Below are 24,354 nucleotides of genomic sequence, written 5' to 3' on the forward strand. Positions count from 1 at the left end.
GAGGGGAGAACACAGCAACCTTCACCTTCTGTGTGGTGAGAAAATGTGTTGACAGTTGAAATATGGGCAGGTACATTTTGGAGAGGCCGGTGTTGCCGCATTTCAGTGTACCAAGCATAGTTCAGGTGACAAGTGAGTCACCTTTGAGGTTCTTAAATAATTTGAAATATTTCTATTTCTCAGGTCATTTTCAAGGATTAAAGAGCTATTATTCCAAACATTTTTGAAGGCATAACACTCTCTTTGTCTTCTTCTGAAAAGTTCTCTATCGCAAAGATTTTTTTTTTAACAAAGCACATTTTCTTTCTCTCTCATTAGATCTTTACAACATGCCTGTGAAATAGACAGGTCCAGTCCATTTCATAGATGCAGGTATTAGTGCACAGACAGGTGAAAGGTCACACAGCTAGTAAGGAATCAAGTTACCTATGTCTGAAACCCACGTCTAGACATCCAGACTCGTCTCGCTACTTCATGCCACTGTGCTCATTTATTTGAGAATGAAAGGAATTTCGCGTGAAGCGGTGCAGAGCTTTCTGCAACATCCTAATAGGACATGCAACCAGGGCTAGCCTCGTTGGGTGGCAGAATTTTCAGGGGTGCTGGGAAGCAGAGCTCCCCCTCTCACAGTTGGCCGGGAAACCACAATGTAAGGTTTATTCCATTCCTTTAAGGCTCTGCTTCCTGTGTCGGGGGTGGGGAACAGGCGATAGGGGGTAGTGGGTCATAAGCCACTAAGACTTATCAGTCATTTAGATGTCAGAGGGTCTAAATGACCTCTAAGATATCCCTCCTGTAAGTTTAATCATCAGATCTCACGTTGGGGAGGGGGAAAGGTGGTGTGCAGGACATGTAAAGAGACGGGCATCAAGTTTTGAGGAAGAAACAGGAAACTAAGGAAGAAAACTGAGTACACCAAAGGCAAATGTGGCAGCCTTAGAATTTTTGGGGAGCTAAGGACCCGTCAAGAATCTCTGGTTTAAAAGTAAATGTAAAAGCAAAGATATAAAGGGTAAAGCACAAGGCTTTGCAGGGAAAATTAGCAGACTGATTTTTCATTGAATAATGCCCACGATTTATCACTAAGTTACTGGGCCAGACGTATCTTCCATCCTATCCCTGCTCCCCTGCACATGGAATCCCACATGCTCAGCCAACCAAACTCTCCCTCCTTGTGCCTAACAAGCCTCCTCACGCCTCTGCTTCTGCTGGTCCCCCAGGCACACTGCCTGCTCCTCTCTACGTCTCTCCAAACAGGTCTTCTCCAGCCTTCCTTCCTCCTGATGGCCATAGTTGAAGCAGCCACACCTTCCTTGGAGTCTGTAGAAAGGGTTATCTTGACTTCTCTCCGGGAACTCTGTTCATCTGACTTTGCGATGTTGGTGTTCATGTCCAAGTCCCCTTTTCCCTCCAAGGCCACGGGCATAGTGGAAAGAGGGTAGGACTGGGTCTTCTTTATATCTCTTCTCCTCTCTCCCCATGGACGTAGCTGACCCCGAGTCTTGGGAAGCAGTCAGCCACTGATAAATACTTTGTACTTAAGAGCTCTGTCTCTGGGGTTAGAAAGTTCTGGAAGCAAGCCCCAGCTATGGAACCTTGGGCAAATTACTTAACCTCTCGGTCTTCGTTTCCTCAGCTCTAGGCACCAATCTCACGGTGTTGTGATTCTTCAGTGAGATAACCCATGTAAAGTGCTAAGCACGATGCAGGTCGCCTGGTACGTGTTCCACAATTATTTGCTATTAATATTATTTTTCTCTTAGTGAAATGCGCAGTCCTCTCAGGGTCCCTTTATCAATCACCCAAAAGAGACATCATCCCAGAAGCAAAGGGAATCGTGTCAGGAGGGTTTGTTCAATGCCCTGACTCACACTCTAATTACAGCAATATTTACCTCATCAAAATGCAGGGAAGGACAGGAACTGGTTTCAACCTGAATCCAATATTTCTGGGGCCCGCACGCTGAATGCTGCCGAAGTCTCCACTCCCTGAGCAGCGGTTTGTAGAGATGGAATAGCGGCAGTTTTTCATTTTCCAGAGTCCACTCACCCTTCCAAGAATCTCAATGCCTCATTGATTCATAATACAGTGCATAAAGATTTCATTTTTCCTGTCCACAGTGATACATTATGGAAGCAATCTGTTTTGCCACTGAAAAGTTTGCTTAGTAGAAAAATTTGGAGTTTTGACATTCAGGAAATTACAGTCATCTGTAAAACACGATTGATATGCCAAGGCTAACATTTTCATTGCACTCGCAGAGCCAGAATAACTATGATAAAATATGTGTTACCCCACACACGTTTCAGGATCTTTTAAGGAAACATTAGTTAGCTCCGAGAGCCCCTCCCAAGGCTCCTGGACTGCAATGGCTGTGCCAGTTAGCTGTTCGCCATTCACAAGGGTACCTCCATTGACCAAACCAAAACTCGGGTCCTCAGAGAAAGCAACGGCCTAACACGTCTTCCGACTTGGCCTTGGGTTGGAGGCTGGAACTACATATTCTCATGCCACCAGGTTAAAGACATGAAAGATCGAGGAAAAGAAGTTAAAAATATTCCGCCCCCATCGTGGAATTGTTAGCCAGTCACAAGAGGCCCAGGTTTACATTAGTTAGAACTAGAAGTCGAAGGCTTACAAAAGAAAAAATTAGACTGTTCTATATCTGCTCTCTATATTTTTACACCCAAGCATTTATTTGTCTCTTTCTGGGTACCATTTTCAGTGTTAAATGGCATCAGAAACCCGAGTCTCTGGAGTTATCCACCTGTTCGACGTTTGACTTTGGAATGATAAATGCAATTTAGCTGAGGAGTGTGGGTGATCTTCATGGCCACGTTGATGCAGCTGTCCGTTCAGGTTGGGCTAGGTTACGGGCAGCTTTTACTTGGTCCTTATCCATTGAGACCCGTGGGAAGTACACATGCAAATGGTCTGGTTCTGGGGGTAAAGGGACAGGTGCCACTGCCCTTGACATTGGAAACAGCTTCGCATGATTCCCTATCTAACCACAGGCCAACTTCTTTAGGTACTGAGAAAAGCCTTCTGCACAAAACATACAAGTATGCGTCATGGACCAAGCAGTCTTTAAAGACCTCAGAGAAGTCCTGCATGCACTCATACTCAGTTACAGCAAGTGTACACGGACCCTTTACTAAGCGTGAGTCTGAGTGATTAACACGGAGTAATTCATTTACTTATTCTCACCATCTATGTGGCAGGTGATAGTACTATCATCCTCTTTTTATGGATGAAGAAACTGAGGCACAGAAAGGTTGAGCAACTCCTTCAAAATCGCACAGTCATAAGAGGTGGAGCTGGCATTCAAGACTCCAACAGGGTGGCTGTGGAGCTCACGCTCTTGACCTCTATGCTGTATTGCCTTGCTTAAACGTTTTTGGGGAAAAAGCCCTCTCTTGTCCTCCTGAAGCTCTTGGATACTCCCACCCCTTTTTTTACATTGACAAAGCATTCTCCTCCTGCCCCATGTTAAGCTTCTTGCAGCTAACAACTTAGCTTCATTCATTTCCCAACAGTGGTTGCACAGATGCTAGAGAGGCAAAGCTAAAGCCAAAGGGGGTGGGGCAGAGGACAGATGGGTGCCAGACACACAGTTAGGCAAAGAACATGCCGACCTAGGAGCATTTGGACCCACCAGCAGGGGGATCCGAGGAAAAGTGATTTCTCAAAAGGGTGGGGAGGATCCACTTGCCCCCCACTGGGCTTAAGATTTGGGGGGGTACCCATATTCGGGGTTCCTGGATCCCATTGCTCCCCTCTGGTCCTTATTTAAACTGATTCGGCAACTAAATGAGGGAGACTGAGAGAAAGGAGAACAAAAAGGACTCATCAGAAGACTAGAATGAAGGGAAGTAGAGGTTAGAGGAGTGGAGAAGATGGAGAGGAAGAAAGCAGGGTCGAGGAGTTGGTAAAGAAAGGAAAGGATGAAGGGAGAACAGAGAAAAGAGCAGAGAGGGAGGAGAAAGTGGAACACAAAGGAAGTGGCATGAGGTGGGGTGTGGAGGTGTCTAAGAGACAGGGAGAGACTGAAGGGAAAGGCAAGTGGAGGTGCTCTCCCTCCTGCCTTCCTGTGATCCAAAGCCTGTCCACACGGGCTCTCCTCTTCTTTACTAGCCGTCCTTGAGCCCTTGGGTGCCAGTGCAAGGCTCTTCCCTTGCACCGGGCTCCATCTAGATGACCTTGCTCTTTCCCTTCTCTGAGCAACAAGAGCAGTTAGTCAGTCCTTGACTCTTTTCCCTGTATTTTTACACATGCTATTTTTTAAATTTATTTTATTCAAGTAGAGTTGATTTACAATGTTGTGATAATTTCTGCTGTACAGCAAACTGATTCAGTTATACATATATATACATTCTTTTCATATTCTTTTCCATTATGGTTTACCACAGGATATTGAATATAGTTCCCTGTGCTGTACAGTAGGACGTTGTTGTTTATCCATCCTATATATAATTGTTTGCATCTGCTAACCCCAACTCCCAATTCACATGCTATTCTTTTGTTTTTCTGTCTGTAACTAGGCTATATACTCTTCAGGGGTTGGGATCAACTCTTACAGCATTATTTCTGACCCCAAATCTGTCTCCAACCATTACAGGAAATTCTTTGAGCATTAGGGTGACTGACATATTTAGTCTCTTATAATCATTAGTTCATATTTATTAGCACGTACTTTATTAGAAAGGAAATAAATATCTTTGCAGGTACGGGACACGAGACAGAGAGTTTTTCTTGGGAGGAAAGGCACTGTTTGGAGATTGCAGATGCTGGGGGAAGGGACCAAAATCACACCCAAGGGAAGAATGGTTCTAGGTGCCCCACATAATTCACTCACTTAACAATTCCCCCAGAGTTTATCTATTGTATAAAGCGAGAGATCCCTGATATATTCATGTCCTTACATAATCCTTCTTCTCTATTTATATGATACACATGACTCAACTTTAAGAAATAGTTCTTAAATACTCCTAGGCACGAGTAAGAAAGCTAGGGCTTGGGAACTAGCAGCCTCGGGTCTCTTCAGTGAGGCAAGGGACTGTCATCCCAAGGGACCGTTTCCAGCGATGACTCTCACAACCCCTGAGGGTTGTTGAGAGTGGGAAGGGTTTGGCAGACCCGCTAAAGACAGGCACCCAGAGTGCCCTGGTCCCACTCAATAATGAAGGTGGGCTTTCCTTCTCAGTCCCTCTTGCTTCAGACCTACACCGACTAGGCCCGTATCTCTTTCAGTACAGCCAGTCTTCAAGACTTCAAGAAAGCAAGGCTTTTTCAGGGCTCTGGAGGTGCAAGCCGGGGGCAATTCCAACACAGCTCTCCCTGCCTGTCCTTTCTTTCTTTTCTTTTTTCTTTCCTCTCTTTCTTCCTTTCTTTCTTATTGAAGTATAGTTGATTTACAGTATTGTGTTACTTTCAAGTATACAGCAAAGTGATTCATATATATATATATATATATATATGTATGTATATATATATATGTATATATATATTCTTTTTCAGATTCTTTTCCATTATAGGTTATTACAGAATGTTGAATATAGTTCCCTGTGCTATACAGTAGGATCTCATTTATTTTATATATAGCAGTGTATATCTGTTAATCCCAAACTCCTAAATTATCCCCCCCACTTCCCCTTTGGTAACCATAAATTTGTCCCAGCCCCTTTCACCAAGTTCTCTAGCTTCAGGGATTCAATCCCTTACCCACTTAGCAATTTTCTTCATTCCTGTCCCTAGGTGGTTTCTTTCACACCTCCCCCTATTGTTCTGTTTCCTCCAATTCCAGGGTGATCGATGACCCACTAGGCATTTACATTTACAAAGCAATTGCATTTACATAAGATAGCTCTTACCAAGAGCCCAAAAAGGCACAACTATAATACATATATAATAGGGAGAGTGCCTATTCATCACCCACTTTTACAGTGCCTTCCAACAGGATGGACAGTTCTAGGAATTGGTATATAAGGGGAGAGAGCCCTGTAAAATTTATCGCTAAAGGTAATCAATGAGTTCCAACTAATGCGCTCCACACCTCGAGGTGAAAATATAACAAAAGTATGGGGAAAACATATTTACTCCGTAAAGTTTGCTGAATTTAATTTGTGCTTTCATTGATTTCATTTAATACAAAGATTATATAATCAGGAAGTCAGTAGCAATTGAGAATACCAAGCCCAGTCTGCGCCCATCAGGGCATTTTGATAATATCTAGGAAAGGCAGGAGATTCTCATTTAATAGAATTGGAAATGCGACATATATTAGCTTACAGAAACTTAATCAGTGTGATCAAATTAAAACGGGCCACTCAGACATACCATGCTGATTAAGGCACTTGCAAACACTCCACAATTATCAGAGATTTGTGGTGTTAATGATTTAAACTCAGGTTTTTTCTCTGGGGATTCAGCCCTGGACCTTTTTTTTTACTAGACAATTAGAAAACTCCATCCTTTATTTTGAAAAATGTTGCAATAGTATTATTGACATTAATTCTCAAAGAATGCAGAATAGTAAAGAGCATGTGCTGCTGCTTAGTTTTTTCTTTTAACAGTCAATGACTTCTCTTTGGGATGACGATCAATAATCTCAAAGCTTTAGCTCTTGGGTGTGGTAATGAAGTTTGGCAATGGTAAAGTGACCATTTTTAAATGTATCAGAGGAAAACTCCACTTTTCCGCTTTCTACAAAGCAGCTCTATGTTTTACTTAAAGGCGTTTGCTTATAGCCCTATTCCAAAACCACTTTGAGTGAACTGGCTTGTTGTCCTGGGTAGCAGACTACAGAAGTAGGCCATTTCTTTTAAATGTGTTCTTAATAGACCATTATGAACATTAGCTTGGGAGATGTCAATTACTCCTCCCCCACTTTAAAGCCCATCTTCCCAACCCACCACCCTTAAAATGCAGCACTAGTTAATTACCTGGAAAGGATCTCGTGTTCCTAGCTCCATTATTTGTGTGAATAGTGGTGATGGAGGCTTGTCTAGCTATTTGTTTCTCCTTTAGTCAGCAAAGCCAGTCCCTACATTAACAGCAGAGAAAATGGAGATTCAGAGAGGCTAGGTGACTTTCTTAAGGTGGCAGAGTTAACAAGGATCAGGTCTGCGGCTAGAATCCCAGTCTTTCAACTTTCAGGGGTTTTTGTTTTTCTCCCATCAATGCTTGGGCCCAGCCCAGTCTCAATTAGGACAAAATACCAAGTCATTGGAATCTGCCTTAAAAGGATGGTGTACTAAGGAATAAGCCAGTCAGTTAATGAAGATAAGGGCTACTGTGGGGATACAGCAGAGGAAGGTGAAGAGGAGGGGAGGGGAATTGCGTGCTGAGATGGGGGAGGAGGTCTGACTTCCAAGAGGCCTGGCAGCAGCCTGCTATGGCAAGATGGTTAGAACCAACATCCACCAAAAGCACAATCAGGCTTTATTTCCCAGACACCAGTTTGGAAAGGCAGGGACAAGTGATGGGTTAAAATAAAGAGGCCTGGGGCTTCCCTGGTGGCACAGTGGTTGAGAGTCCGCCTGCCGATGCAGGGGACACCGGTTCGTGTCCCAGTCCGGGAAGATCCCACATGCCGCGGAGCGGCTGGGCCCTTGAGCCATGGCCGCTGAGCCTGCATGTCTGGAGCCTGTGCTCCACAACAGGAGAGGCCACAACAGTGAGAGGCCCGCATACCGCAAAAAAATAAATAAATAAAAAATAAAATAAAAATAAAATAAAGAGGCCTGTGGGGTCAGAGCATCTCAGAATTGCTCCCTGCACTTGTCTGTAATCTCACAGGCTCAGGGGAAAGCCAGGAGTCCTACAGTTGGTTCGATACCCAAATCCCCAACACAATTCTCTTTGTTTAAAATAATCTTGAGGGTCTTTAAGATTCCAAGAGAAGGATTCATTTATTTATTCATCTGTTCATTGAAAACATAGGGCTAAATCATTTTAACGTTTTCACATATTGAGTTACAGTGCGTTAGTGTTCTACCCTTGCAATAAGATGAAACAAGAGAATAGGCGGTCTTTTCCAGAGTGTGTTGCAGACACTTTATTCTGTTTCCTATGGACAGTTTACAGAAGTGTCTCATATCAGTGCATACACTAAGAGCACGATGATGTACTCTGGAACACTGTGGAAGAGAAAAGAATTCCACCTACTCTTCCTTAAGGAGCCATAGCCGTACATTAGCTGGAGACATCAGCAAACAGGGGGAAAGTGAACAATAAGAATGAGAGCTGTTACTTCCAGAACTTTGTCTTTTATTATGCAGCATGCACACTCCTCCAGCTGCGTCTCTGGTTGCACCTTCCTTACAGAGCACACCACTCTGTTCCTTGGATTCTAGGTATCTGCATCTATCAGCATCTTCTCTACTTGAAAAATAAGATGCTTGGGACTTCCCTGGAAGTCCAGTGGTTAAGACTGTGCACTTCCACTGCAGGGGGCACGGCTTCGATCCCTGATTGGGGAACTAAGATCCCATATGCCGCGTGGTGCGGCCAAGGGAAAAAAGAAAAAAGAAAGAAAATAACATGCTTAAGAGCAGTGACTGAATCTGTTTCTGTTTCAGCCATGCTTTCTCCACCTCCTCCCCTCCTTCTCTCACATCTACCTCTCTACTCCCACCCAACCCCAGCATCTGGTACTGTGCCTATCACATACCAGATGTACAATATTTGCTGATTGACTTAACGAACACATTTTAGTGCCTGGTTAAATGATAAATGGATATTGTTCAAAAGGGGGAAGGGATGCTCTCAGGCTGCATCAGGAGAGACGTGAAGGAGGAAGACGCATATTAATTGTGTTTTACAGTATGAGTAGTAACAATAATTCCATTTAATGAGCACCCATGTGGACCAGAATATTTGCATAAGTTATCTCACTGACTCCTCAAAGGATCTCTAGTAGAGAGAGGTCTAATTATTACCCCCGTTTTATGGATGAGGAAACTGAGGCTCAAAGACAATAAGTAACTTGTCTAAGATGCTAGAGCTGGGATATGAACCCATCCCTAATCTAACTGAAAGAGTGAGCTCTTTCCAACAACTAGGATTTAGACAGGTGTAGACAGGTCATTCAAGGTAGGTGCAATGGGGGAATCCCCTGGCTGTCCAGTGATTAAGACTCTGCGCTTTCACTGCTGAGGGCCCAGGTTCTATCCCTGGTCGGGGAACTAAGATCCCACAAGCCACATGGTGCAGCAAAAAAAAAAAAAAAAAAAACCTTCTGAACTTTTAAATCAGAATATACCAAACACAATTATTTAATACTGTCTTAAGGGACTTCCCCGGTGGTCCAGTGGTTAAGACTTCACCTTCCAATGCAGGGGGCACGAGTTCGATCCCTGATCGGGGAAACAAGATCCCACATGCCGTGTGGCACAGCCAAAAAAAGAAAAGATAGGTGCAATGGTATGAAAAAAAATGGAATGTGGCAGACGAGGAGACCAGTGTAACCAAGGGGAGGGCTGGGCTAATGATGACACTAGATAGTTGTGATAAAGCTGAATTAGTCAGTGAACATAAAATAAAACACTAGAGAGTGAGTTTAAAAATTATAATAAAATTGTATATAGGATTATATAGAATACCTACAATGAGTAAATATTAGAAAATCTTCCAAGCCTTCTAATGGCGTTCAAAATAACAATACAGACTTTAGCCTAAACACCCGCCTGAGAATGTTTTCCGGGAGAGGATGGTTTAAGCAACTAAAATAATCCTCTTCCCAAAGCTAATGGTCTTTTCCTCCCCTACAGGTTTCATTACAGCCTAGCACAGAGGCCAGTTTAAGGAAATGGAGTGGAAATAGTGTGTGTTCATTTAGTCTTCAGAGCAGAAGCCAATTGGGGAGCATTACTCAAAATCTGTGGCATTTTTTTCCCTCCAAGCATTTCAGGTTCAGCCTGGGTTTAGGACTGTAATCTAGAGAACAATCACCTGTCAGTCTGGTTCCTTCATCTGTTCAGAGCAATTTGGCCATAAGAAGAGAAGTATCTCTTTTTTCAATTTACTTCTTCTTTTGTTTTTGTTCTTAAGAGCTTGCAGAATTGAGAAAGGGGACTGCCAGACTGCCCAAAAGCCAGAGCTGCTTTGCCTGTCATTGGGGAGCTGGGGAACGGTGGAGAAAGGCTGGTATCCCATACTCTGCTCCCCCAATATCCTCAGGCTGGGTTGGACCAATGGTTATCAAACTCATTCTAAGCAGCAGGGCTTTAAAAAAATGAAATCTAGTCAGACCCCGATATATATATATATAACAGATTAAAATGGAGTCACTCAGGAAGAGGTAGAGTGGAGGCCTGGAGCCCCATCTATTTATTACTTTAGACTCCCCATTATCCCCACTTTCAGCAGGCTCTGAGGTCCTGCTTCTGAACCCAAGAGCTATTCAGAACATAGATTGAAAACCGCTGGACTACACAAAGGAAGGATGTGGTTAAGTGCACCATGATGGCTCCATGAGCCCAAATAGCTTCTTTAGACTTCTTTTTAGCTCTTTTTCATCTGTTAGAAGACAAAATAGGAATAGAGAATGGTGACAGAATGAACAGGTAGATTCCCCACCAGGAGGCATCTGCAGACGGGGGGAGTGTGGGAGGGAGAATAAACCTTTGTCTTGGTACTCCTATAGCTTAGCACAGAATGCCTTGTCCATTGTAAGCATTTGGTAATGAATGGGAACAATGACTCCAACTTTACAAGAATGATGAAAAACAAGTCAACAGCCATCCACAATACCATGCATTTGTTTCTTCCTTGCCACCAAGTGGGTGACACAGACCCAGATATTCAGGTAAAGAAACCCACGGCCTCCAAAATGAATGTGTTTACAAGGACAAAGCTGGCTATGTCTAAGTAGTCCCTGAAATGTGGATACTAAAGAAGGAAAGTAGAGAAATGAATATTTGGTGTCACACCAGCCACATGATTGTGAAAAGGCATGATGGCCTGTGGGGTAACAGGGGCAACCGCAGCAGACCTGGCGGAAGGAGAGTCAACATTCTCAGGGAAAGAGTCTGAACCTGTCAACTTTGCTTACGTGGAGATACACTTTTGTCCAAAGTTCCTGAAAACACTAGAAAGAGTGTATGTGGGACTAACTATTTTTTGAAAGGTCTTTAGAGACATGCTATTGCTTGTTTTCACACCCTCCTAGGGATGCCGGGGGAGTGACGAGAAGGATTATCTGCATTTCACAGAAGGAGGAGCAGTCTTGGGAAAGGGATGTGGGTGGGTAGAGGCAGCAAACTATTTTCTGACAAAGATCACAATTGAAGCAGGTGCCCTGGTGCCTACTGTGAAGGCACAAAATAGCCTGATCACCCTGGAAGGTTCCATAGGCATGAATGGGAGAAACGAAGGTAAACAGGCAGAGGCTGAGTAGAGAGCATCTCATGAAAGCCCGTGGAGAACATGTCTCTTCCTCAACGATGAGAAAAGAGGACACTGTTGAGGCCCTTGGAAACAAGCCCAGCACTCTCACTTCTGTCATTATGCTCTTTGATGCCAAAAAACCAAAACTCTAGATTCCGAGGCTTGGAGAATCACTGCCCCCAGCTCAGGTCCACAAGCCAGCCACGCTCAAAGCTTGTCTCTGCTGAGGTGCCTGGACATCCACCCTGAAGGGGACCTTTGGGATTGGATACGATCCATGCCACTGAAGCAAGTGATGAGCTCTCCTAGAACCAACGTCAGGGGGCAGTTTTCAGCTTAAATGAGAAAATGCATTCATTTAAAGCACTTAGAATAGGGCCTGGTGCTTCGCTGATGTTACTGAGGTTACTTGGTTATTACTCTTGGGGATTCATTACCAGCCCATTGGTGACCATCCCAATGAACTTATAGAGCATATATCATTATTTACAATCATGATAAATATAGTCATTTTTTGCTTCACAGTCACTCTCTAAACTTCAAAATTATGTTCAGCATTTTGTAAAAGTTTCTTCAATTTTCTTATAAAAACTTTTAGCTGGTGTTAGGGTGCAAATTTGTTTTCCTTAAAATAAAATTATTTGACTAATTAAAAAAAAGAATAGGGCCTGGTGCGTAAGAAGCACTCAACAAACGTTACTGCCTATTTAAAAATCCTGGCCCTTGTCATAGTTGGCAGTCTTTTACTGCTTTTGTTGGGAATGAATTCTGTAAGTTCTCTACCTGCATGTAAAGTATGTTTTGCTTTTTTTTTTTTTTTTGGTCAGGTACCTAGAATTATTTGACTCAAATTGAAGAGTAGCCTGCTCTTGGGCTCTATGGAGTAGGGAAAATTATTTAGGATTTAGAGAAGAATGGGCCCTGGTTTCATTCATCGCTCTGCCACTTACTATCTATGTGGCTTGGGGCACAATATGTCATTTTTCTCAGCCTGAGTTTTCTCATCTGTGAGCTGTAGATATAATTCCTGCCTCATAACGTTTGTTGATAACAGATGAGAATGCTCTTTGCAAACTATAAAATACTATAAAAGTAATGGGTTCTTTTTAGTATTAGGAATTTGGGGCTTAACCAGACTTGCTTCCCTCCCGCCTCACATGTATCCCCCAATTCACTCTGAGAGTTGCAGACAGTGATGGCCAAACATGTCTCAGGTCTGCCAAACTGCATAGAACTAGTTGACACAGAATAGTCAATTGACCGTTTTGATTAAATTATCCAGCCAATTCAAGCAGTTCATCTTCTCAGTTGTCCCCATCTCCATCCACAATCAACCCCACTCAAGTGACCCAAAACTGTGGCTTGTGACATCATATAAATATATCCTTCAAGCAACGTGATGTTCTTCTTGGACCATCTTCACCACCCAGGGATGCTAGGTACCTGGGAATCAATTTGTGCTTCAAATGCATGTGACATCTTAATCATCCAATACAAATGCTACTTCAAGCAAGCAATAACAGATGGTGGCCTGAATTTTATAGCATCACCAGCATTTTCTGGGCAAAATTTATAGTTCAATCATCAGTGAGCTGAGTCCTGCCTCATTTTTTTTCTGTTTAATCTTTAGCAAACAACCATTCTGAAAACCCAAAGCATGTGCTGTAATGAAGCAATGGCCATTGACCAGTAATGTAGTATGTATTTCTGTCCACCCCACTCCTCCATTCTCAGACTGTGTGCACCCAACACACATAGCAAAGGAAGTGTCAAGGCCAGATGTTGGTGTGGGGGTCCCAGGGAAGAGCACCTTTATCTTCAAGTTGAAATGCTAACAGGAAGATGGGATTTCACGACATTCCATGGCCCCTGAAGAACCTTCTACCTACTCAATACTCTTCCCTCCAACTAAGGCCTCCAGCAGCAGGACCAGTCTTCTGATCCTTGTGAATGTAGGTCTAATACAGTCCCTCAAGCATAAAGGGCATCTTCAGAAAGGATGGATGAACTCAGCCTCGTGGGACAAGCCCAGACACGGTTGGAGTCTTGGCCCCATCATCTATTACCTACGTGACCTGGAACAAGTCAACGTCATCTCAGATTCCTTGTCAGTAAAAAGAGCTAATAATAACCTTTGCTTTATAGACCTATTGTAATGATTAAACAAGATAATATTACGTAAGGCACTTTGCACAATGCCTGACACATAAAAAGCACTCAATAAATTGTAGTTAATAAAAAGCGTTATTATATATTTGCTATATGTGAGGAATGGTTCTAATTTTTAACTGTATTACCTTATTTAAATAAAATAAACCTTTCCTCAAATGTCACCTTTCAGTGAGGTCTTCTCCAACCACTTTATTTAAATTTACTAATTTCCTGTCTGCATCACTCCTTATCCCTCTGCCTTGCCTTCCCCCCTTATAAGTTATTCCCTTTTAAAATACTACATAGTTTACTTAATTGTTTAATGACAGTATCCCTCCATGAGAATGGGCATGAGGGTAAGGAATTTTGTCTGTTTTTTTCTTTGCTGTGTCTCCAGAGCCTACAATAGTAGCTGGTATCTCATAAGTAATCAATAAAAGTTTTGAATGAATGAATAATTGAATCCTCAAGAAAATCCTATGAAGCAGACACATTAGTATCCCCTTTTTACAAGTGAAGAAGGTGATGCAAAGAGAGATAAAGAAACTTACCCAGGGAAGGGTTGGGATTTTAAAGCAATGACTTGGCTCCAGAGTTTGCCATCTTAACCACTATACCACACTGTTTCTTTCAAAGAACTCATGGAGGGAGAGATGGGGGAGAGGGGTGAGGGGAGAAGGGAGAGAAAAGAGAGGGAGAAAATACGAATGAGAATAAAGGGAAGAGTGTATGTTATTCTATTTTTCATTTTGTTTTTTGCTTTTTGTTTTCCTCCTCCTCCCCAGGATAGTATCTTTTTCTCTGATGAAATTTCTGTGCAGTACTTTGGGAATCTAGCTTTGACATTTTGATAAAGGCAGTGATCATTCATTTGTCCCCAAAATATCATCTTTAGAGGACACTTCCATTGTCCAACTATCACTCTGTTGTTTTTATGTGTCTTTTTTACAAAGCTAAACAGGTAGGAATTATTTACACACCAAATAACTCATAGCTATTCAATACCATACTAGAGGTTCTAGCCAGTGCAATAAGGCAAGGAAAAAAGGCATCCATATTGGAAAAGAAGAATTAAACTGTCTTTACTCACATGTGATATAATTGTCTATGTAGAAAATCCAATGGAATCTTCAAAAAAGCTCCTGGAACTAATATGTGAGCTTAGCAAGTTTGTAAATATAAGACTGGTATACAAATATCAATTGTACTTCTATATCCTAGAAATCATACTAAGTGAAGTAAGTCAGACAGAGAAGGACAAATATCATATGATAACGCTTATATGTGGAATCTGAAAAAAAATAATACAAATGAACTTATTTACAAAACAGAAACAGACTTACAGACATAGAAAACAAACTTATGGCTACCAAAGGGGAAAGGGGGGGGATAAATTGGGAGTTTGGGATTGACATATACACACTACTATACATAAAATAGATAACCAACAAGGACCTACTGTATAGCACAGGGAAGTCTACTCAATATTCTGTAATAACCTAAATGGGAAAAGAATCTGAAAAAGAATAGATACTTATATATGTACAACTGAATCACCTTGCTGTACACCTGAAACTAATACGACATTGTAAATCAACTATAGTCCAATATAAAATAAAAATTTTATAAAAATAATGGAAACTTGGGGAAAAACAATTAGAAGTTAAAATAAAAGGATACTATTTGCCATAGCATCCAAAGTATGAAATAGTTAGGGATACATCTGAAAAAGTTAGGAAAAACATGTACACTGAAAGCTACAAAACACTGCTAAGTGAAATTAAAGATCTCAGTAAATTGAAAGATACACTGTCTTCATAGCTTTTAAGACTGAGTGTTGTTAAGATGTCAGTTTTTCCCAAATTTGATATATAGATTCAACACAATCCCTGCCAAAATCCCAGCAGTTTTTTTTTCTTTTTCTGGAAATTTACAGGCTGATTCTAAAATGCATATGGAAATTCAAAGGACCTAGAATATCCAAAACAACTTTGAAAAGGAAGAATGAAGTTGGGAGACTCACACCATCTGATTTCAAAACTTATTATAAAGCTAGAGTAACCAAGACAGTGCAGAACTGGCATAGGGATAAAATATTGACCAATTAAGAATCTAGAAATATATATATATATATAAAATTGATTTTTGATTTTCAACAAATGTGCTAAGGTAGTTCAATGGAGAAAAGATATTTTCCTTAAGAAATGGTACTGGAACAACTAGATATCCATATGTGAAACAAAACAAAACTCTGATCTCTACCCTGCACTATATGCAAAACTTAACTCAAATTGGAAAACTGCCCTAAATGTAAAAACAAAACTACAAAACATCTAGAAGAAAACATAGGTGAAAACCTTTGCAACTTTGGGTTAGGGAAAGACTTCTTAGATAAGCTACCAAAAGCATAATCCAGAAAAGAAAAAAAATGATAAACTGGATTTCAACAAATTAAAAATTTCTACTCTACATTTAAATGCTTCTACACTCCAGATTTTTAGTCAGTGTTGGATTCATAGTAATTATCTGGATAGCACAATAGTTTTGCCCTGTGTTTCCATCCTCTTTTTTAAAAATTAATTAATTTATCTATTTATTTTTGGCTGCGTCGTGTCTTCATTGCTGCGCGTGGGCTTTCTCTAGTGGTGGCGAGCAGGGGCTACTCTTCCTTGAGGTGCGTGGGCTTCTCATTGTGGTGGCTTGTCTTGTTCCAGAGCATGGGCTCTAGGCACACAGGCTTCAGTAGTTGTGGCACGCAGGCTCAGTAGTCGTGGCTCGCGGGCTCTCTAGAGAGCAGGCTCAGTAGTTGTGGTGCATGGGCTTAGTTGCTCCGCGGCATGTGGGATCTTCCCGGACCAGAGATCGAACCCGTGTCCCCTACATTGGCAGGCGGATTCTTAACAACTGCGTCACCAGGGAAGTCCCCCCATACTCTCTTAGTACTGCAAACCATAGTGGGCCATGTTTCACTGGTTATTTGTCTGAAAAACAACATGTTTGGCCTGGAGGCATTAGAAGATGCCATTGATTTAGCCTCTAGTAAAAAAAGCCTTTAGTAATTCCTTCAGCTCAGAAAGAGCTAGGCTGAAAGCTAAAAATATTGGGGTATAAAGGCAAGATGGAGCATTGATAGATAGTTGGATGGGGGAGGAGGGAGGAAAGGAAGGAGGAAGGGAGAAAGAGAGGGAGTTCTAGACGGAGAGAGACACGGACTGCAATAGGGAGACAGAGACGGAGAGAGATGTGTTACTCAGAGGAAAACGGAGGAATCCTACTTAACATCCCTCTTCTTTGCATTCCTAGGCCTTCTCAAGTGAGAGAGGAGTAGAATTCCAGCCAGCACCTGGCAAGTGGACGTAACCCTGAGGTCCCCTGGAGCAATGCCAATGAGAGTTCTCAACCATGTATGTCACAAAGGAGAAAGGAGTTTTTGAGGACCCCTGCTCTAGAGAGCAGCATGTTGCGTCTGTGATTTTGTGCAGCAGGTGAGAAGGGAGAAGAATGACACCTGCCTCCTAAGGCTCCATTAGCACAACACCCTTCTTGACTAAGCTGGAGAACCAGGGTCAGCACGGACAGTCAGATATTTAGGGGGATTTATGATGTTAGTGAGTATACTCTACATCCTAACCATCACAGAGATGCACGTGTACCCCCTAGGGAATATTTCCATAACTGGACTGTTTCTTCCTGGATCTTCCAGTAATTTCTTGTCTCAATCTGTGGGCATTATTTATGTATTGCCAGTGGTGCTGGGGCGTCTGCTTCCCCATTTCTGGAGCTGGCAAAGCAGATAACCAGAGCTCTGACTTGGTCAGGATCATGCTGGCCAGGTCACACTGTCCCCAGCTGCAGTATGTTGGCAGCAGAGGCAAGCATAATCACTAGTTGACATTTATTAAGCACTTGCCATGTGCCAGGCACTAGAAGAGCCTTACTTGGATTTTATTTTATCCTCACAACAGCCCAATGAGGTAGGTACTAAGCTAATCAGTGATAGAGCCAGCATTCACATCCAGGTCTATCTGACTCCAAAGCTGATGTCCTTTCAAATACACACAAGGCTGCATGATTAATTTATTTAAAGAGATCTTTGAACAGCCCCATCTACAGTTGGTTAGCACTAGGTGAAACCTCAAAATATGCCAAGCCTATGTGTTATTTACCCCTTGTTATTAAAAGTCCTTTTCAAATGTCTTATGTTACTTTCCTGCCTAATTAATGAGTATACTTTCTGGGGTAGATTTGACATTTTTGTTGTGACCAAAAGTCTCGCACTATCCTGGCTGGCGAATATTGGAGGGAAAAGGCAATTCGGCTATAAACGTACTGATTCTCAGGCACACTCCACTCCAAGTTGTTCTTAGGAATACATTCTGACATTGGCTTATGTTTTTGTCATTTGCTTTTTTCTACAAAGGAGCAACAGCAGAGACGGAGGGGGAGGGAGGGAGGGCGTGGAGAGAGAGAGAGGAGAGAGAGAGAGAGAGAGAGTGTTTGGGGCTTTGGTTTTTCACAAGCTTTTGTGATATTAGACTTAGTCTAATAGCTAAACTAAGGCACTATTGACATCATCATCACATCAAACTACAGCGCTTATTTGAAAAGTTCAGTACTTGACCATTTGATTGCTATGCTCATACAGCATACCACCAATGTGAAGTGAAAATACACACACACACACACACACACACACACACACACACACACACACTCTCTCTCTCTCTCTCTCTTTCATACACAGAGGCAAAACTAGGGGTTTTAGTGGTAGTCACAGCCTACTGTCTTAGAAGAAATACAGGGCTCTCAATGAGAGGAAATGACATAATCATGAGATCATAGTACACAGGACATGGACTCCAGCGATGCACATGTAAACAATTCAATCTGAACATAAAACGGCACCACACTGAATCCACACAGAACAAGCAAGACTTCACCTCTTCTCTCTAAAGCAGGAAAGTTTTCCGTTTGGGTCCTGCCAACCAAAACCAAAGGACTGTTGGTGTGTTTAGTTGATTTATGAAGCTATGTGCTCCTGAGTCTGCTCATCTAGAGACTGCTGAAAAGATAAACAGGCCTGTCCGTTATGAGACAATTTTGGCAAAAACAGCTTGGAATCAGTCTTCCTGTGGCATCTGCTACCAGGGTCGGCTCTGGATAGAAGTGTAAAGTGAGTAAGAATTGACTTGACCATCTCATATCCTCCTTCTGTACTCCTTTTTCTCCATTTTAGCATCCCCTCCCCAGCTTAATTCATTTAAGCCAATATTTATGGAACTGAACTCAACATTTATGGTATCGTCTACCAGGCACTGTGCTTGGGTGCTCTGCCCTGGTCCTGCAATATTCCTGGCCTTCACCAGTATTTGAACTTGGTCTTTGTCTTTCCATAGCCTGAGCCTATGTGAAAAACACCTCAGGCTGAGAGGATTGATTCATTTCCAGCCTCATCTGCAACTGCCTGCAATCTAATTTTTCAATTGATGCCTCTGAATGTTATACACACACACACACACACACACACACCCTCAGCCTTGGTTGTCTGGTTTGAAGGAGAACAGCTATAGTGATCTACGAGTTCTCTTTACCGCTTTCTTGATGAAGGGGTGTGTTAAAGGCTCGAGATAGCTCAACAGTAATATTGAGAAAGGGTAACTGTCCAAACACAACCAAAATGATGTTATTTTCAAGAAAAAGTGAAGTGTTTGAAAAGTACATGCTGTTTCCTTTCATCATCACTACCCCTACATTTTTTTTTAAGTGGAATGATTCCAATTTCTCCCCAAGGGCTCCATTTTCACAGAGGCTAACAGAACCCACCCACACAGGTATGGTAACGTACAAAGGGCACAGCACTCAGCTGGACGTCCCGAGACCAGGCTCCAAGCCTTGTGTGGTGCAATTGGCCAAAGTGTCTTGCTATCTGGGAGCAGAACTGCAGCACACATTGCCGTAGAAAGAGCACAGGACAGGTATTAGAAAACCAGGATTCTAGGCTGACCTCTGCTATGAACTAGACGCGTGACTCTGGGAAAGTGACTGACCCTTCTTGAGTCCTTAACAGGTCAGCAAAAGTGTTGGTCTCATGTGACGTGTGAACATGTTCAGGTACAAAAAGAAAATCTGTAATGGCTCCTTGTGGCTACCATGTATGCTCAGTCTTGACAGTTTAAGTGCTTGCTGGGAATAACCCAATGGATCAGCAAAAGGATTGACTGTGGCTTGATGTGTCAGACAGAATAACAGATTCACATTATCGAAGGGAACCAAATCAAATATGGTGGCCTGGTCTGGCTGGTCTCTGATTAACCTCTGCCAAACCTATGCTTCCTGATCTCAGTGGTATGGCTCTGCACTGCTTTTTTTCCCTGTCCTGTCAATTTGGCTCACTGTTAACATAGAAGAAACTGCATGCACCTCCCTGAAAGTCACTGCCAGGGTAGTCTGGCTCTGCTGCTCAGACATATCCCATTCCATCTGTTCCTCCCTGAAACAGAGGGCTGGTACCCAGCTTCAGATCCAGGCAATAAAATGGAGCAAGCAGAATGACACAACTTTCACACTGTAGGTTTCTTAAGCTACTCGGCATGCTACGCTGCATGGCAGTTGGCCCCAAATGGATTGAAGTTGGAAAAAAAGACAGAATTGGCCATTCAGTGTTAGCTTTGACCTCATCCACAACTTTAACTTGTTTTTTTATCAACATTAAAGGACTCTGTCTGTCTTAGTGACTAATTTGCCTTTTCCTCTTCTGACCTGGCCTTGCCTCCTGAGGGGTAAGTGGAGAAAATGAATGGGTTCAAGGGTCACTTCTCAGAAGCCTTCGTTGATATCCCCACATGACGTCTTCCCCACCAACAGCGCCCCGTGACTGCCTCACTGTAAACGCCATGTCGCCATCCTCTGTCCTCTGAAGACTGAGTTCCTTGAGGGCACCTATCGTATCTTGCATTTGTCTCTGTGGCCCAGGGTCTATCTAGCACGAGGGCACAAAGTCAAAGCTCGATAGATTTTACTGATTGTTATTACTATTATTGGTGCTAAAGAAGGGCTTTACCAAAATTGTTCATTGGGAGACCCCACGTAGGCACACAATATCCTCTCCAAGCCTCAATTTCCTCGTGTATCAAATGGAAATAATAATAGTGCCTACTTCCTGAGCTTTTGGTGGGTGAGAATTAATGACACGAATTGTATCAAGCGCTCGGGGACAGAGGTTGGCCCATAGCACTCACTCAACACATACTAGTTGTTACTATTTTTAGTCATGAGGTATATTTGAGGCAGCTTGACTTGTCTTCGAAAACAGAGGAGGCCAGTTTCTTTCCAGAGAAGAAGAGAAGACGCCTTCTGTCTCCCAGCCTGTATCTGGCCTCAAAATAACAGAGGAATTCTTAAAAACTGCTATCCCCCTGTCATGAGGTCAAATAACATGAGAAAACCCAGTAGGACAGCACCCACCCTGGATGCTGTCCACTGTGAAAGGCACCACGGGGAAAACCCCAGGGAGCAGAGGCCCACCTAGCTCCCTGCCTCCCCACACACACTCCCAAACCCAGAAGTAACCACTGTCTCTGAACTATAACAACACACGTGCCTAAACGTTGATAGACACTGTTCTAGAGAGTGTGGGAAAATGCCCCCCCGGATAGTCTCACCATATTCATGGAAGGTCAGTACTGCTGCTGTTGACAAAAATATCCTGAGGAGAAAATGTGCAGAAAAGAGTTAAAAAAAAAAAACCCAACAACTTCCCGCCAACTGATGGGAGATAAGAGAAAGGGAACCTGAAACATATCCTTGAAGAGAATACTGGCTATTGGAGAACTTTTTAATCTTCATTAATAATCCCCGAAAAGAAAGAAAAATTGTAAAGAACCAGCACAATCTGTGAGTCACGTGCATGGCAGATAAAAGACACCTAGCTCAGAACGTGCGGGAAGGGAGGCCCTCACCACGGCAGAAGTTTGGGAGGTGTCCAAATCCAGCAAGTGGGATATAAGATCATGTTTATCTACTTAAGAATGTATTTATGCAGGCCTCCTACTGTTAACAAGCCGGGTATGGTATTAGCTATGCGTTCTTTATGTCATCTGAACTCCAATTCTACCGACTGCTCCACGGGGACTCTTCATTCACAAGGTAAGAGTCTGGGTTCCCGCAAAGCCAAAAGAAACAAAACAATGCTCCTTTCAAAGTGCAACAGCAATCACAAACATCCTTAATTATACATGAGGGTCTAATAAACGGAGACTGTGCCCTGCAGTTGTCAGCAGGACAGGTGTGTACAAGATACCCAGACCAGGGCCTGCCGTTTCTGCAAGCATGGAGTTCAAAGCGATTCTCCAAGGCTATCTCTGTTAACCGCGGGCGCATGCTGATGATGAATTGGGACTAATTTGGAAACATTCAGCTGCTTGGGAATGTGTGTATCAATTCCCTTCCTTCATAATTTATTCAGCATTTTGATTGTGGTGCTCAGCAATAAATAACTGAAACGAGTTCTCACTGCTCTGAGATTTCGTCTTCTGTCTTCACCACTGCTTTTGATATTCTCCAAGATAGCCCACATTCAACTTTATATGCAAACCTGAAATGGTATTCAGGAGGAGAAGGGAGAAAAAAAAGGGAGCCAATAGCTCTTTCACTTTGGGAGTTGAAAATAAGATCATATTCAAAGTGCAGCATTTATGGTCCAATGCTGAATACATAAAATATATGACCGTTACAAATTCACCTTTCATGGCAAAGCCATGCTCTTGTAGTGATATATCTTACTGCTAGATTAGAGCTTTTAGCATGATGAAGGCATCTTTCATCTTCTCCTAGATGCAGGCTGGGTTCTCCTTTGGGGATGTATTTTTGCCCGTCACAATGCCCCACAGCCCTGAGACAGAGGGCTTACAAGAGGACCCGAGTCATTCACCAAAGGGCTGAAGCCACTTCAAAGGGGGAGCGCCTAATTGGAGGTATGCCATCTGCATGGGATCACACTGTTTCAGACTGCCATTCTCTGCTGAATCCAAAGGGAGAGGTCGGCCAATGTTGCTTTCTGGAATCAGCCCAAAGAGGTAAATCTAACATCACAAATATTCAGCCAATACAAGTTTTTGGCAATAACAAAAAGACAGTTTGGGGTTAGGTCATGGTACAGGTTAGTCGCTAGGAAAAGAATACACATATCATGTACATCAGTGACATGGTTACAATGCAAATGTAATTAAACCAGGATAGTTATGGAATGGCTTTCTAGATTCTTCTAAATCCACCCCAAATCTTAGTGTATGGATCAAAGACAAATTTTCATGGATTTTGCAAATCATAAAACAATTGATCAGTGCCGCTGCTTCTTCTTTCTTCAACTTTTGAGACTCATAGCCCAAATCTTGCATTGCTATAAGTCTTTACCCATCACAATCAGCCCTAAAAGCTATCTTCCCAAAGCCATCTCTTGACTTCCCCCTCCCTCTCCTCCCCCTTCTTTAGTTCTTCATGCACCCAATATTCCTGACACATGCCTTACTCATTTAAATTCCCCAGTGACTAGCCCAAAGCAAAGCACACAGAAGGCATTCTGCAAATCTTTGAATGAATATGAATGAATGACAAAATGAGGACAGTACATGGCTTGGTGACAGCTATGTTGGATGCACAGGGGCACTTTTCACTTACTTCCCGTTCTTAGATGTGTTCCGGGCCTTTGTGGATGACGGAGAGTTGGCGCCTGGATTAGTGTTTGGAGAACCCCGTCTATCCTTACTATACCCACAGAAAGAATAGAAAAATATATACAACAATGACCACAGAGACAAAAAGAAATTAGTTATTTCATTTAAAGACTTTCAAGGCGTCTCTCTTTCAATATCTTAATCTCTCTTCTCCCCCCACGCCCCCCCGTGTGTGTGTGTGTGCGCGTGTGTGTGCGTGCATGTGTCTCTCTGTCTCTCTCGCCTGTCAAAATAAAGCGTGATCTTATCCAGTGCTGTCCTTCAAAGGTACAGAGAGTGGGAACCATTGGTCAAGTTCAAAGAAAGCTATTCTTTTGGCATTCAGAGCTTGAGCTGGTGGATGCCATTAATGACAGTGCCACAGCCCAGGCCTCAAGAGAGGCTCTGGCCAAAAATATTAACTAGTCTTTAACCTAAAATCCTTTATTTCCTGTCTCTGGGTTCTCTGTACTTCAAGTTCAGTTCTGAAGCTGCTGACTTGTTGTGAAGTATGTGGATGCCAAATGACTTCTAAAAGTCTTTGGGAGATACTATCAGATAAATTAATAATTTTCACTCATAATGTTAACATGGGAAGGCCGTGAATTCAGATATTCTTTCAGGTGAAGCACCACCTGCTTCATGAGTAATTGAATTTAGATCTGCACCTTCAATAACTCCACAGCTTATGTCAAACCTTGGAAACAATTACGAAATAAATCACTAGGAAGGTCTGCTTAATCTCTTCAGGTTAATAAACGCAGACAAATTAATCACTTGAAGGTAAACAAAAAGGAATAATTGATTGGAGGCTTCTTGATTACTTTATTCTATTTTCTTTATCAAACTATTTTTACCATTATCTTCAATTCAGCTGCTCTGCCTTGAAATTATTACTTTACTTCATCTCCAGATTTCCATGGAAACCAGTTCAAAGCCTTTTCCCCCGCTTGATGATGTGTGGAATTATTTATCCTGATTTCATCAGAAAGAATTTTTTTTTGTTACTAACATCTACGTCAGCATAACCTTTTACAAAAAGTGAAGGTAAAGAAGAAAAATGCATATCTTGGCTTTCAATGAGTATAATAGAGCCTTCCAAAGG

The 24,354-nt window shown here is 42.4% G+C and overlaps 1 protein-coding gene across 3 annotated transcripts in view; it reads right to left on the reverse strand.

Moving 5' to 3' along the window:
- HS6ST2 (heparan sulfate 6-O-sulfotransferase 2) overlaps positions 1–24,354 on the reverse strand; it is a 289,496-nt gene that overhangs the window by 17,370 nt on the left and 247,772 nt on the right. For 2 of the 3 annotated variants that reach the window (XM_033416106.2, XM_049704962.1), the window contains one exon: positions 23,215–23,301. The exons of the other annotated variant lie outside the window; for it this stretch is intronic. In XM_033416106.2, the coding sequence (XP_033271997.1) occupies positions 23,215–23,301 (87 nt within the window). The remainder of the gene's footprint in view (positions 1–23,214; positions 23,302–24,354) is intronic. 3 annotated transcript variants of the gene reach the window in all.

This window comes from Orcinus orca, chromosome X (assembly GCF_937001465.1).
Source record: "Orcinus orca chromosome X, mOrcOrc1.1, whole genome shotgun sequence".
NCBI lineage: Eukaryota > Metazoa > Chordata > Mammalia > Artiodactyla > Delphinidae > Orcinus > Orcinus orca.